A 15785-nucleotide genomic window follows, 5' to 3' on the forward strand; every position below is an offset into this window, starting at 1 on the left:
GGGGGGGGGGGGGGGGGGGGGGGGGGGGGGGGGGGGGGGGGGGGGGGGGGGGGGGGGGGGGGGGGGGGGGGGGGGGGGGGGGGGGGGGGGGGGGGGGGGGGGGGGGGGGGGGGGGGGGGGGGGGGGGGGGGGGGGGGGGGGGGGGGAGGGGAAAGAGCATCACAAGTTGGGCTTCCGAAAGCATTAAGCTTAAAAACGTATGATGGTGTCATTCCATTGAATATGTCATGTTAATGTGAATCAACCTTTCTATGAACTCACTGACAGAGAAATTGAACTATAACAAAACAAGCTATTAGCATCAAATGTGTATTCATACAATTAAAGACAAATGAACAAACGACATACTCTTTGTAATTACGATTCTTCCAATGGTACTGCATTCCAATCCTTTGCAGAAATCCTCCATCACTTAGTTTTTGGGATTCGTTTTCAGATGAGAAGGTAATATGCAGTGACGAGAGCTGAGACTGTTCGAAGTAATTAACTCCAAATAAAATGGTGTTATTAAATGATATGAAAGATGTGACTTATCTATAGGTTCCTTGCATAAAAATGTAGAGCACACAAACAAAAATTTCACAATATGATGCTATAATATGTAAAGTCATAAGGACACCAAAGTTTTTCCCCCATTTTTTGTTGCTAATAATCTTGCCCAAAAGGAGAGAAAATAAAACGTCCATCCTTGCTTTTTCCCAAAATCAAAACTTCCATCAACTAAATAGAAAAAAGGTTCAAATGCAAACCGACACAAATAGTGAGGTCATCGTAATGTCAAGGGTAAAAATAACACTTCCATATTTTTGCACTGTCCCTTCCTCAGGGGGGGAAAAAAAAAAAACCCCGCCCCACCAACAGACTCTCAAGACCAATTATTATTTACATCAAGCATGCACAAAATATAGTACAGAATTGCTCCAAAGATCAAGTTCTCGAACAGTCAGTTCACATTCATCGGACAAATAAGATGCCATCTTCAAAGGTTTAATAGTAAACAATATTGAGAGAAAGAGAGAGAGAGATTAAGTGCAGATTATCATAAGAATGATCGACTGATTTTCCATACAGACAGAAGTGCATAATGTATGCTAAAAGCATCAATCATATGACTAGTCGTACCTTGGCTGTCATATCCTTTAAAGCAGAAACTAAAATGTCAAAGATTTCATCTCTGAATATTGTGTTACGGAGTAAAATCCTTGGACCAGTCACAGGAGTAAAAGGCACACAACATTGTAGTTTTGGGTAATATCTTCCACCAATACTGTAGTATGCATCAGCCCAGGAATGATCAAAAACAAATTCTCCATAGGAATGACTGCAGATTGAAATTAAGTTAGAAGTTAAAAAAGCAGCCACAGATCAAAATCAGCAGATCTTCCCAACAGGTAGAATAAAATAATGTAGTATCAAATTAGAGAATCTATCGAGAAACGATAAATGAATAAAGAGTCAATGTTAACCTTTTAAGATAGAGTGGAACAACACATAAAATATTTTCTGATTCATCCTTGGCCACAATGTGGCGAGGCGTCCATCCAGTTTCCTGAAATTCGATTAAAAGTAAGACAACGGTGCAGCTTTCCGAGATAAGGTAAAACTAATTTGTTTAAAAGACAATATCAACGATTCAATGTACATAAGTAGTTATTTTCATAAACTAGTTCTATACTGTATGGAATTATATTGTCTATTTATAATCATGTTTAGTTTATTGAATATTGTGTTCAGAAAACCACCTGCTTAGGAAAATTTCAAAGTTGGAATCTCAGATGATTGTTTCACTTATGAACAAAACATTTTTAACCCTCCTTCTGAAGAGGCCTTAATTCCTCACCTTCACAGCACAACCTGTCTCCTCCAGGCTTGAAAGAAATCCATGGGTCAGAAATGGATTATATTTTTCAGGGCCAGTGCTATCCAGGGCACAAGCATCCCAGTCACTGGCTGAAACCTCTGAAATAGACGAAACAACTGAAAGAGACAACTTTGTAGGTTTTGAATGGGAAACTGAGCCTCCCTGAATAAGGAACAACTAAGTGATAACAACCAAATAACTAAATAATCAATTATAAATTACAAGTAAACTTCAAAATCAAGTAGTATACCTCTGGGCCTGTCCCTGTCAAAGTAAAATCTCCCAATGAATAATCAAATTCTTTTGGTACTGTCGACTTTTTAGCTCCCCAAAAAAGCCCAGTAATTCTAGTTGCTTGAGCTGAATGGCTAACCAAGTGTCTGGACTTCAATTTTTTCTGCAATTATATAGTAGTTGAGGTTTTTCTATTTATATACTACAAAAACCCATTCAAAAGAGTTGCATGTAGCATCATATCCTTAATCTGTTTGAAGTTAAAACGCTACAGATTGGAAAAAGTTCTTTACAGACAAGCAAGATGAATAAAATCACAGGACATGCCACCGGAAGTATTCTGAAAACTGATAAAGCAACACAAGGAGCCACGAGGGGTAGTAGATCATGCTCTCGAACTTGTTTTGCGCATTTTTCAGCCATACATTCAGCAAGGCATTTCTTATACCGCACCAAACCAGGATAACAAGCAACATTTTCAGAGTTGGAAGCAATGTAAAGGTGAAGTATAAGAACAAATGTGGAAGAATCATTGCTAAATTTTATCCCTTGATTTCCCCAGTCATGAAGCAAGACATTTTAAGACACACAAAGGCATGAGCAAGGATTTTAAAAAAATTAATTTTGATATCCATGTGGAGATTTCAAGTTCTTTTTATTTTCTAAATAAACTAAGGAACTTATTAATAGTATTTATATTCATAATGGTAACTAATTGATTATACTTTTCTACGTATCGTGAATGTTTATAACATATCAATTGATCCTTACTATCGATGTCAAACCAACAGTTAGAACCCAAATAATTCAATGGGTGTTTTTAAGGAACACCCGACTTGCAACAAAATGTATGATTAGAACAATGGCAGCATTAAACGCATGTATAAACAATTTAACATATCATAATTCATCGAGCTCAAACCTTTTTAAGTTTAATATGATCTTAACAGAGTATCAAAGTCAGAATTCATGTTGGAATTTCAAATCCATAATGCCATTCCCTCCAAAAAGTAATGTTGATAGTCACTTAGTGGATTTTGTATTAATTTCCATGTCCACCAATGAGAGTAACATTGATAACATGTCTAAAAATCTTCATCCTCAATTAGATTATACAATAACTTTCAAGCCTACCAATGAGAGGAGTATCAGATTAAGAATGTGCATAAAGAATTAACTAAACCGTGCCAGAAATTTCTCGAGTCTAATGGCATAAAAGGCTTCCCAAACTGAAGAACAACCCCAAAAGAACAAATCTACATAACTATGCTAAGGATTCCTTTCAGTAACCTGAATCCATAACCGGAAATGCTTCCAGGAATTCAGATTAAAGCTTAACTAATCATCCAAAGTAACATAAACAAACTCGGACGAAAAAAGCTTGAGTAATCAACCACAGGAACATCAAAATCAGAGAAGCGAGGACGAACTACAAAAAGAAAAGAACTCACAGAGGGGAAGTAACCAAGAAAGGAGGAAGAGTTGCAGTAGCTCACTGCAACCGCCATGGCCGCGAATTTGAATGGCTGCGGTCCGTATTCCTCCACAGACCACCACACTTCCACTGAGAGCTCGTAAATAATTCCCCAAACTGAATGAATAACTATCGGGAATTCGCCTGACGTGGCTAACTAGAAGCCCAGCTTTTTCTTCCACCTTTTTTCTTTTTTCTTTTTTTTATTGTTGAAATTTTTATGGTCCAAAAGAAAATAAATACAATTAAATTTTTAGATATTTGAAAATTAAAGACTAAATATATATTTTAGTTCATAACACAAAAAAAATGAAAATTATTTTTATATTATATGATCAAATAATGAAAATTTACATTTATATGGTTTTAATGTCATAAAACTAAAAAAAAATTTACCATTCAAAACATCCTTTATAAGTTCCAAAATAGACAAAAATAAATAAATAAATAATATATATATATATATATATATATATATATATATATACTAAAAAACGGACTCGGGTCTTGATAGGGTCTCTTGAAATTTCCAACTCAATTGCACTATCGTCTCGATCACTCTACATCACGTCTATTTAGAAACAAAGATAGAAATTAAATTTTGATTAGTAATTAATTCACTGAGTAAATAGCTAACATATATCGTAACCTTTTGTTTGTTAAAAAGTGTTCCATTTATCTTGAGTATGACTAGTCTACTAAACTCTCTAGTAGCCTGAAATAGCATACGGTTCAATGGTCAGGAATACTCATTGTTCACAACTTAGCACACAACGCATCGGTCAAGGTTCCGCTAGCACACAACCTAATGGTTAAGAATACTCATTGTCCACAACTTAGCATAAAACGCTTCGATCAAGGTTCTGCATAACACATAGCCCAATGGTCTGGAATACTTATTGTTCACAACTTCACACACAACGCGTCTGTCAAAGTTCTGCAAGGATTAGTAGATTAATATTTCTCATACACAACTCATAACATAACCAACTCATAAGCATAAACTAAGATGGTAACATATATATTTGGCTGGAAATTCATAACATGTTAACAACTTATGCATACACTCACGAATATCATAAATTGAATCGTGTCATCACATAATATACATATAAATATATATATATATAGGTCAATCTCTTTATTGAGAAAGGCAAAAGGAGTTGAACGGGAAGAACCAAAGGTCGGCACGTGGCAGCACGCGCTCCAATTTTCTTGGCTAACCGTAGTCTCACACGCGCCTACAATCGTCTTCAACCTCGTATTCCTCCTATTTTTCTAGATCTTTACCAAAATTTTATGTGTCCATCATGCGCTAACTCGATTTCATCTACAACATTTTAGATTGCATCACCACGAATCGAATGAGCTTAATTTCAGCCTCTATCAATGATCACACATCAAATTATTTAACTTCCATACAATATGCATTAAATCAACTTAATTTTTAAAATACCTATGAACTTTGGAACATATTTTGACTTCAAGAAAGATAGGGAAAAAAATGTTATTCAAATTACCACGAGATAAATTCAAATTGCAATTCATGCTATATTATATAAGAAACGGGCTTAATTTATTCTTGGATGATTACAAAATTTGGTCACATGATAATCTAGAGTTATGGTATTTCATCGATGTATTTTAAGACTTTTTATTTACTTTTGATGATACATTTACATAGTCGTTAATTATGATCATAAAGTATAAATGTTATAACTCTTGAAATGTATCATGTTAAGTCAAGAGTTCTATTTTGATGCTATATAAAACCATGTATGTTGTTTGTATAATGTAAACTTGAGAATGTAGTAAAAAAAAAAAAAAATGTGCTTCCTTTTAACCGTTTCTTTGCAATTCTATGTAGTTTAGGTTGCGTATTTAGAATCATTCAATCTTGACTTGACCGATCATGTTTGTGATGTGATTTAAATCTCAAATGAGTGTTCTTGCCTTGAGATATTCGATTAACAAGGTAATTCGAATCTTACTTTTTCTCGGGGTGATTTTTTATTGTTTTGAGGTTCTTAGATTTATTTAGATCTAAAGATCTTATATTTCAACAAAGTTGTTAGATCAAATTCTCAAGAGTGGCAAGCATTTGTAAATTATGAGTTTGCATATCCAAAGCGTTTATGAGGGTTCTTAAATTTAACTGGCTAGGATTACCATATCGCTCTCTCTCTTGAATTAAAGATTTGCATCGTGTGTAAAGATCTTCCTTCTCGTACCTAATGATTTTCTTGTTTAAAGACAATCTCGTAGCCTTATGCTATGCGTACACGACTAGTTAGCTAACCGACTTATTCACCGTATCATTTCTTCAATCTAACAAGATTTCATCTCCTTCACAAAAAGCTCGGGCTCGTGTTCACCGTGCCGAGTTTGAGGGAGATTTGTTAAGTAGTAATTGTTCTGCTAGCTTGGTTAAGAAAGCTCTTTGGATTTTCTTGATGATTCCTCAACCCACATCTTTATCTAGCATGTACAAGATCACCTCTCCCCAGTTTCTTTCCTGATCATCTATCCCAGTTCTTCAGATTTGTGCTAAAGAACCATTTTAATTTATAAACTTGGATGCCTTTAATTTATTTAGTCATGATGTCCATGAACCATTCTCCTCCACAAACATCGTTTAACAAAATAATGACTTGGCATGCCCTTCTTCGACAAACATTAGTTGATTTGACATAACCTAACATATAGTGTGAGGTTCCACATCAGTTGAAAAGGCGAGGTCCCACATCAGTTGAAAAGGAGAACAAAACATTTCTTATATAGATGAGTATGGAAACCTCTCCCTAGTAGACACATTTTAAAACCTTGAGGAGAAGCCGGAAAGGGAAAGCCAAAAGAGTACAATATATGTTAGGGTGGGTTTGGGCTATTACAATGGTATCAGAGCCAGACACCGAGTGGTGTGCCAACAAGGACGTTGGGCCCCAAGGCGGGTAGATTGTGAAGTCCCACGTCGGTTGGAGAGGGGAACGAAGCATTCTTTATATGGGTGTGGAAACTTCTCCCTAGTCTTTATATGGATGTGAAAACTTCTCCCAAGTAGAGGCGTTTTAAAACCTTGAGGAGAGGCTGAAAAGGGAAAGTCCAAAGAAGGCAATATCTACTAATGGTGGCCTTAGGCTATTACATATAGATAGCAAAAAAAAAAAAAACGACAAAATAAGACGGTACATTCAACAAAAGAAATTTTAACAGTTTTCACAAGAAATAGAATATATTACACACAGTTAATTCTCAAGAGCATCAACCAAAACAGGGGAAGATTAAATAATGATGGAATGAGCTGATACTGAGACGTAAATATACAAATAAATGTGGGGAAGAAACCCAGTAAATAGTTCCTGTTTATGCAGGTGTGTTTTGTGTAACTCATATCATAGATTTTTATCCTATAACACTTCAAAATTGCCAACAGAATGGCATGAACACTGGAAAAAAAAGAGCAAATTTATCCCCATAAAATAAGAACTCAACAGAAGGAAAAGAAATAAGGAAGGAACCTTGGCCGTTCTACTTGTGGGGGTTGAGATGTGGGTACAGTCCCAAAATATGCTCCGGCATGAAGTCGTGCCGTGTAAGAATTCCAGCAATGGGAGGCCTCTGCAAAATATAAATCAATGTTATGTCAATTATTTTTGGAACCTCGAGTGCTAAAGTCACTGTATGGATAAGTTGTCGATCCCTAAAACGGACTATGTAGTAAGCATATGTCTCATGATTGTTTGAGTAATAGCAATGAGATTCTCCGATATCATGCTAAAATAACTGGGACTTTCAGAAAGAAGATGTCATTTGGATGGTGTGAAATAAAAAGGAACACCGAAAATTTGAGTGGGTGAAGTTGAAGCAGCTACTTTCGAAGTAACATAAAGAAAAGCAACGACTAGAGTGGCAGAGTCACAGTAAAAAAGAGGATTCCTCACTTCTTTCCCTCATTCAAAATTGTGCGTAAGAATTTCATTCACACGGCTCCTAAGCTAAGGGATTAAAAAAATGAAATCACCATATGTACAAGACCGAGTCCACTCGATTTCTAAGGATTACTAGTCTTTTAACTTTTTAAGGAATCCTTCTCAATGCTTGTGTATGACTGATTTTTCTCAATCGTTTTAACCTAAGTTCCGTAGGAACAAGTAAGAAAGATTGAGAAATAGAACTATCCAATTTGATTCGTTCTAAATAGCCCGATCATCTTAGGACATTCAAGACAGGGTTGCAGATTGATAAGAATGTAAGGAAGTGTCTTACCCCAGGTGTCTTCGGAACGACCAATAGGTGCCTCAAGCCGAGTGCGTGAAAGAGAATAGCCGCTTTAGCTAGGGACATCGATTCAACCACCGTGTAGGGTGATGTGTTTGTAATGGGATGAAGATCAGCAAACATTTCCATCTCCTCCTCATTGAAGTTCAAATCTTCAAGTTTCACCCCTTTGCCAGAACCTGCTTTTGCAAAATCATGTGCTTTGAAGTGCCTCAAAATTTCTGATCTAATTGACACCTTTTGCTTAGTAAACTTTTTTTCTTTAAGCAAAACAAGCAAATGAGACCTCAGAACAAGCCCACAAAGCTCTGAACTATTTGAGGAAGGCAGTTCATCAATTACAGGAAACCCATTGTGGTTCGTCGTTTTCAAAGCATGGATAATGTTATCGACCTTTTCGATCCCAGAAAACGTAATTAAAGGACCAGAAGCCACACCACCAGCAACCAATTGCCTCATAAATGGTTCCGCATGGGCTTCCATAAAAGGTAGTCCCTTCATCTTCACAATCTGATCATAGACACCTTTATTAAAAATATCTGCCACTGACTTTGAAATCAGAAGAACCAACATTAGTAATGGGAGCATCAAAAGGTTATTGGTAAGCTCCAGGAGTATGACACAAAGAGAAACAGTCATTCTCATAGTGCCACCAAGGAAGGATGCAGCACCGAGAAGGGCATAGAGGCTGACATCAAGAGTAGCAACTGAACCAAATAATCTCCCTATAATGCGACCATAAGAGGCCCCTGCCAGAATCACAGGAATAAAGAGCCCTGAAGGCACGGCAATGCCATAAGTAATAATGCCAAGACAATAGATAGCACCAAAGAATATAAAAAGTGAGGACAACTGAAAATGTTTGTCACTAGCAGATGTGAGCAGGCTCCGGATGGCATCATCATTGGTATTGAAAAATAAAGAAGCAAGATCATTATAATGGCCAGGTGGGCATTGGAAGTTCTTGTAGTTTCCCGAGCGACCAACGGTAGGGCATTGATCGTCCAAGTCAGATGGGCAAGGTAAACATTGTGAGAACCAAGGAAGACCAAAGGAGACGCAGGTTGTCAATATGGAAACGCCAACAACAAGGATGAGCTTTGATCCGGGACCTCTCCTGTAATTTAATATCAACTGTTAGTGATAGCAAAATTGTACAATAACAGGACTGTATATGGTGTAAAAGAAAAGATGAATCTCTGGAGCATACTCATTTATGATGCTGTAGGTTCGAAGAACCTTATCGACGAGGTAGTTGTAAAGGCTTCCAAGCACACCTCCAATGACTCCAAGTAAAATAATTGCAATAAGATCTGGGGTGCCATAAGCGGAGTTTTCGGTGTGGATTTCGAACATGATGAGACCTCCTTCACCAAATAACCCACATTTTCCCCCTCTACAAAATTCCATGAAACCCCTCAAGACAACAGCTACTACAGCAGTAGTGAAAAAGGTCCTCCAGAGAAGAGCACTCCTCCACCTAACAATTTGGACAACATAGATTGTTTACAATCATGAGAGAAATAAAAACCTCAAAAGCTGTTCCTAGTAGATACGATGCAAAGTGAAATTTGAACCTCTAAATGTTTTAAACGCACCTCATTGTTTACGGAAAAAGTAAGTGCATTAGTTTGGATGCGAAAGAAATTCAACACATTCAATAAAATTAAAATATCAGAAGCCATAAAGGCAAATCCCAGCTTAACATTTCCACAATCACAGCATCTAAAAGTTTTTCGTTCACGCCCCCCAGATGTTGACTCAAAACTGAGCTGCCAAAAATGAATATTTTGGTGCTATAGAGAGAGAGAGAAAGAGAAAGAGACCATGAAGCTGCTTCTTCAAGTGCAAAGAGAACGCCACCAACTGGAGCCCGAAAGGCAGCTGCTACACCAGCTCCTGCACCACAAGTGATCAAATCCCGCCTGTCCCTATCATTTTTGAAGTATCTGAGCCACTTCCAAGTCAGGCGGTATTTGCGAGAGCCTCCCTGTCCCAGTAATGAGGCAATGCATGCACCAGTATGAACCATGGGTCCTTCCTTACCCACAACAAATCCACCGGCAACAGCAAATATAGAACCAAAAATCTGCCAAGTTAACCCGCATCATAATGGTTAGCAGCTCCTGATTTAAGATGATCTCACATTCCAATGGACCATAAGCACAGTAGAGGTCTTGAACTGCTTACCTTTAAATCATGTTTATTTATCTACCTACTGATATTTTGTCCTAACAAACCTCTCAGTATTGTAGTTTTTTTCATATAACTATCTTCATAAAAATAATCATCAAACTTCCCTTCTGAAGCGTTTGAGAATCAGATAAGACAACTTCTAGAAAGCAGAACTTATTTTTGGAAGCTCTAATATTTGAACCATTTCTGCTTTAGTACCCAAATATCTAAAGTGCAGACAAAATTCTTCATTTTCTTCTACTTGTTTCTGCTGTAAATGAGCCCTTGTCAAAATAAGGACTCGAACTGTGAAAAGCTCACTTGACCCATAATCGTATAGACCAAGACCTTTTTGAATCATTTGGTTGTTGGAATGAAATAAGAACCACTCAGAATGTTCACTGGGACTTCTAAGAAGCTTTGAGGTGCAATTGTGCTAGCACATCTTTCTAGGATGGAGTAATTTTGTTACCCTTTTTAGTGTACCCTTCATACACTATATTTTCAATGAAATGATTGTCTCTTGTTAAAGAAAAAGGGGATATTAAAGTTTAATTGTTCACCCGCTTAGTATATGTGTGCATTATCGATGTACGCGATTTCCTTAAGAAAACAATGCACATTTCAACTCACAATTAAATGACCTATTTTTCATTAGCATTGGCTCAAAACAAAATGATTCAAAATGATGGTGACTTTTACTACGATGGTCAAGACCATAAGTAACTACTCATGTGTAAATGGTTAAAGAAAGAGAAAGCGGATTGATGCTACAATGAGGCATACCTTCACAAATAAGGTACTTGGAGCCAATATAGAATAAGCATCGATACCGTTAAGGTATGCTTTCACCTCAGGAATACCAGAACCTGCAGCAGCAGGAGCAATATAGGCACAGAGGGTTGCAGCAGCAGCAGCTAAGACAATATTGGAACCAACGTATACTGCGAAGGCCTGATAGTACCTGTAAAGAAGCTAATGATCATATCTCATAGTTGGTTTAACATACAAGATGCATATGAATGACACATAAACTATTAGAAACCACGACTCTCCACCGTATGATATTATCCACTTTAAGCATAAGCTCTCATGGGTTTGCTTTTGATTTCCCCAAACGGCCTCATACCAATAGAAATAGTATTCCTTATTTATAAACTCATGATTTTTCCTCTTAATTAGCCAATGTACGATTACTCCTTTCAATAATCCTCAACATAAACTTCGACGGGTACACAGAAAAAGAGATGCAGCAAGAAAAATCATAGAACCCATATGAACAATTTTGCAGTTGGTAAGATTTCGAGATCATTCAAAACAATTGCAATATAAAAGAATCATACTGAGTATCCATTATCATGAATAGACTTGAACAAAGCCTTGTAAAGTTCCTAATGCTATGTGAATTGAATACTTCTTTAACTGTCTGTCTCTCAAAGCTTACTTTTCCTTGAGCATCAGATTATTCGTCAGCAGAAGTTTGTGACCAGCAATATTCTCAACAGCTATGTTGTTGAAGAAGCCAACGACCCCGGTAATTAGACCAATGAAAAGGCACAGCGTCCATTTGAGGATGACATACTGAAATATCTCGACCTTTCTTCTTGACCTCCAGTCCTGCTTGAAAAGATCATTCTCAATAATCCTGTTACAATTTGAAAGAAAGTGAGGATTGAATGCAGAATCAATCAAGCGGCCTGTTTATATTCATATTTTCAATCCTAAAAGAACAGTAGAAAACACAAACATCGCGGAAACTTATTATGCTCAAACCAATGCAAGTAACCAAAAAACGAAAAAACCAACAAAAATCACATACTCGTAGTCCAAGCTCTCAATAGGACAGATATTAGAACCAACAATGGCGAGTTGCGAGGTAGTACTGATCCTCGCAGTACTGGCACGCAAGAGCGGCTCCCCTAGCGTGAGCGATACAGAATCTCTATCCTCTGTAAACGGCGATTCCGCCAAGCTCTCAGACCCATCAATTTCGCGGCCGTTCTCGCATCTCTCATCCATTCTCTCTGAGCTCTGTCCAAGAAGCTTTATAAACACTGAAAAATAAGTTCAAACAAGCAATGGAACCGGATTAGGTCCAATGGATGAGCCTGAAAATGGAAGACGGTGGCCTGGAGAAGAAGGATTTGCAGAATCAGTGATCCATGATGAGAGAGAGAAAAAGAAGAAGTTTGTGGCGTGAGGATTAGTGCACAGAAAGTTTGACGCGCATGATCCCCCTGATGTCTTCAAAAGTCGGTTCAAATCATCAATCAATGAAATCTCTCAGCTAAACGACACTCTTCTCTTTTTCTTGGTTAAATCTATGGATTATTTCTCCTTCACAGCTTGAACTTTGAAGTCCAAAATCATGCAATTTCTTTCAAAATGGAGGAAAAACAGCTACAGTTCTGGAAGAGAAGCTACAATGGCGAAGATCAATGAAGGGAAAACGATGAGGAACATGAAAGATTGGAGAAGAAATGCCAACTAAGTCATTCAAGTCATTAAAAAATCATACAAGCAAATCAAGTCACTAAATTAACCGCCAAATTATCTTTTTGGTTAATTGAATTAGAATTATTTTAATTTTACAATTAAATCCTTTAATATATAGCAAAATATACCCAATTCTTAAAATTACTAATTAGAAAATTGTTGATATTAACCTGAATTTTTTAAAAATTTTAAAAATCTTATAAAAATTTAAAAGTTTACAAATAAATTATTAGAGAGGAAAAAAAAAGACGTTTTAATATTGATGTTGAGTTATTGTACCGTCCAAGTCCACGGCTCGTAAATATTGTCTGTTTTTGCCTATTACATACTGTCGTCAGTCTCACTATTTTAAAATATATCTACGAAAAGAGAAGTTTTCAAACGCGTGTACGTTTTCATATGAATTTATTATTAATTTTAAATATTTATTTTACTTATGCTAGTATTTTTTTTATTTAATAATTAATTTTTATTATTTATTCTTCAACAAATATTTATAATAATTTTTAATTATTTGGAAGGTAATTTTTTAAAAGATATTACAATTTTTAATTAAATACTTGAAAATAAGAATTTAAATGAATGACAAAAATAAAAATTGTTTTAATTAAGTTTATCATTTAATAAAAATTGTTTAATTTGAAAATTTTACAACCAAAATTTTGACTTCTGGTTCCGGCGAACGAATAATCATTGAGTCCTCCTCTTTTCGGACAACACATACAAAGAGACCCGCCAACAGTGAAGTAATTAGTGAACCTATGAGAGATTTTTATACTTAGTTTCTTTCACTGCTATCTCCCATCTATTTTTTTTTTAGTTATTCACTAGAACAATTATGATCCCGAAGTTGATCCGGGGCAATATAATTAAATTGAATCTAAAAATGGTCTCAATCCAATCAAATTCTATCAAATTGAGAGCTGAAAATTGGTTATTTCCAGAGTCGTCTTAATTATTGGATTTTCAACTTCAATGTATTAAAGCGAGAAGAAGTGAGATACACCTAATCCACGAACTTTAATAATTAACAAATTCACGTCAACAATTTCAACATCAATAATTGAAGAGTAATTTTTGAAATTTCCCCACCCATTAATTAGACATTGAATTATATTAACCAAAGCCATTGAATTTCGAACAAATTCATTAATTAAAAGCAAAAACAACCGGTCTCTAATGTCGTGGAGTATTTGGTGGGACCCACGCTTTATCCACATGTTTCCAACGTGAGCCAGCTAAATTTAGTTTTTTTTTTTTTTTTTAATTTATTTTTAATGAAATACAAATTTGAAATTTCATCCTCCATTAAAAAAAATATATATATATATATTTAATGATTTAACTATATTTATGTTTACGATAATTATAGAGCTATATTTATGTTGACCATAATTATAGTCCAAACTAATGAAATAAAGTAGTTAGAAATAAAAACTAATTAATATTTAACGTCATTAATATGAATTTAATAAAAAAAAGGAATATTTGAAGTAGATAATATTAATTTCGTAGTAAGTGATATGTATTTAATTTAAATTATTATTATTTTATATAATTATAGAAAATTGAATTGCCTTTGGAGAAAAACCTATTTTATGAACTAGGGGGTTAAATTCAACAATAATATTCAATTAAATATCGAGAAAAGTATTTTGAACTATTTTAAAATAAATAAAATTTATGGGACTTACCTAATAATAAGATATTGTTGAAATAAATGAATCTAACTAGATCAATGATGTCGATCATCCGTACAAAAGGGTCTTGTCTTTACCTAAAAAAACATAGGACATGGCTTGCGTATTTAAAAATACCGAGCAAGTAGCCCCAATTTTGGGATCGTAAAATACAAATACATGCAATCATGTTTGGACCTATCCTTTCATTATCATTCATGGGCTTGGTCTCACTTTTTAGTCCGGACTTGGATGTGCATTACTTTTCTACACACGACCTACGTATGCACACATGGACCCCCTGATGGGCTCGTATACATGCACACATGGACCCCCTGGTGGGCTCGTATACGTATCTTTGGTCCTGGCCTTCAACTAGCGGTTGGAAAAGTCTTAAATGGAAAAGAGCATGCATAATATCATGATATACACAATATCGTAGCGTACGCATTTGTACTCATCGTAAGAAAGAGGGTCTTGCCTTTACCTAAAAAAACATAGGACATGGCTTGCGTATTTAAAAATACCGAGCAAGTAGCCCCAATTTTGGGATCGTAAAATACAAATACATGCAATCATGTTTGGACCTATCCTTTCATTATCATTCATGGGCTTGGTCTCACTTTTTAGTCCGGACTTGGATGTGCATTACTTTTCTACACACGACCTACGTATGCACACATGGACCCCCTGATGGGCTCGTATACATGCACACATGGACCCCCTGGTGGGCTCGTATACGTATCTTTGGTCCTGGCCTTCAACTAGCGGTTGGAAAAGTCTTAAATGGAAAAGAGCATGCATAATATCATGATATACACAATATCGTAGCGTACGCATTTGTACTCATCGTAAGAAAGAGGGTCTTGCCTTTACCTAAAAAAACATAGGACATGGCTTGCGTATTTAAAAATACCGAGCAAGTAGCCCCAATTTTGGGATCGTAAAATACAAATACATGCAATCATGTTTGGACCTATCCTTTCATTATCATTCATGGGCTTGGTCTCACTTTTTAGTCCGGACTTGGATGTGCATTACTTTTCTACACACGACCTACGTATGCACACATGGACCCCCTGATGGGCTCGTATACATGCACACATGGACCCCCTGGTGGGCTCGTATACGTATCTTTGGTCCTGGCCTTCAACTAGCGGTTGGAAAAGTCTTAAATGGAAAAGAGCATGCATAATATCATGATATACACAATATCGTAGCGTACGCATTTGTACTCATCGTAAGAAAGAGGGTCTTGCCTTTACCTAAAAAAACATAGGACATGGCTTGCGTATTTAAAAATACCGAGCAAGTAGCCCCAATTTTGGGATCGTAAAATACAAATACATGCAATCATGTTTGGACCTATCCTTTCATTATCATTCATGGGCTTGGTCTCACTTTTTAGTCCGGACTTGGATGTGCATTACTTTTCTACACACGACCTACGTATGCACACATGGACCCCCTGATGGGCTCGTATACATGCACACATGGACCCCCTGGTGGGCTCGTATACGTATCTTTGGTCCTGGCCTTCAACTAGCGGTTGGAAAAGTCTTAAATGGAAAAGAGCATGCATAATATC

General features: G+C 36.3%; 2 protein-coding genes across 5 annotated transcripts in view; both read right to left on the reverse strand.

Moving 5' to 3' along the window:
• Positions 1-3674, reverse strand: part of LOC111483077 — a 10228-nt gene extending 6554 nt beyond the window's left edge. For all 3 annotated transcript variants that reach the window (XM_023129197.1, XM_023129198.1, XM_023129199.1), the window contains exons 1-6: positions 3547-3674; positions 2112-2258; positions 1841-2023; positions 1467-1549; positions 1123-1321; positions 349-470 (exon numbers count right to left, since the gene is read on the reverse strand). In XM_023129197.1, coding sequence (XP_022984965.1) covers positions 349-470; positions 1123-1321; positions 1467-1549; positions 1841-2023; positions 2112-2258; positions 3547-3603 — 791 coding nt within the window. In that variant the 5' untranslated portion in view covers positions 3604-3674. The remainder of the gene's footprint in view (positions 1-348; positions 471-1122; positions 1322-1466; positions 1550-1840; positions 2024-2111; positions 2259-3546) is intronic.
• A 3158-nt stretch (positions 3675-6832) lies between these two features.
• On the reverse strand, positions 6833-12527 carry LOC111483006 (chloride channel protein CLC-c-like). 2 transcript variants are annotated; one of them, XM_023129081.1, is made up of 7 exons: positions 11842-12527; positions 11467-11667; positions 10809-10986; positions 9674-9936; positions 9058-9327; positions 7836-8964; positions 6833-7187 (listed from the first exon to the last, which is right to left on the reverse strand). In XM_023129081.1, the coding sequence occupies exons 1-7, from the start codon at positions 12039-12041 to the stop codon at positions 7098-7100; spliced, it is 2331 nt and encodes a 776-aa protein (XP_022984849.1). In that variant the 5' UTR covers positions 12042-12527; the 3' UTR covers positions 6833-7097. The 2 variants fall into 2 exon arrangements, with proteins under 2 accessions (XP_022984849.1, XP_022984850.1); XM_023129082.1 differs by having other exon boundaries at positions 11467-11639; positions 11842-11932.
• Positions 12528-15785: the final 3258 nt, after the last annotated feature.

The sequence above is a fragment of the Cucurbita maxima genome, unplaced genomic scaffold, assembly GCF_002738345.1.
Source record: "Cucurbita maxima cultivar Rimu unplaced genomic scaffold, Cmax_1.0 Cma_Scf00008, whole genome shotgun sequence".
Taxonomy (NCBI): Eukaryota; Viridiplantae; Streptophyta; class Magnoliopsida; order Cucurbitales; family Cucurbitaceae; genus Cucurbita; species Cucurbita maxima.

Excerpts from the sequence above, each read along its gene's own strand:
- LOC111483006 (XM_023129081.1), bottom strand. The coding sequence starts at position 12,041 with ATGGATGAGAGATGCGAGAACGGCCGCGAAATTGATGGGTCTGAGAGC. Across the intron at positions 11,668-11,841 it reads ATTGAGAGCTTGGACTACGA|GATTATTGAGAATGATCTTT; the intron begins GTATGTGATTTT and ends AAATTGTAACAG. Across the intron at positions 9,328-9,673 it reads CTTGAAGAAGCAGCTTCATG|GTGGAGGAGTGCTCTTCTCT; the intron begins GTCTCTTTCTCT and ends CCAAATTGTTAG.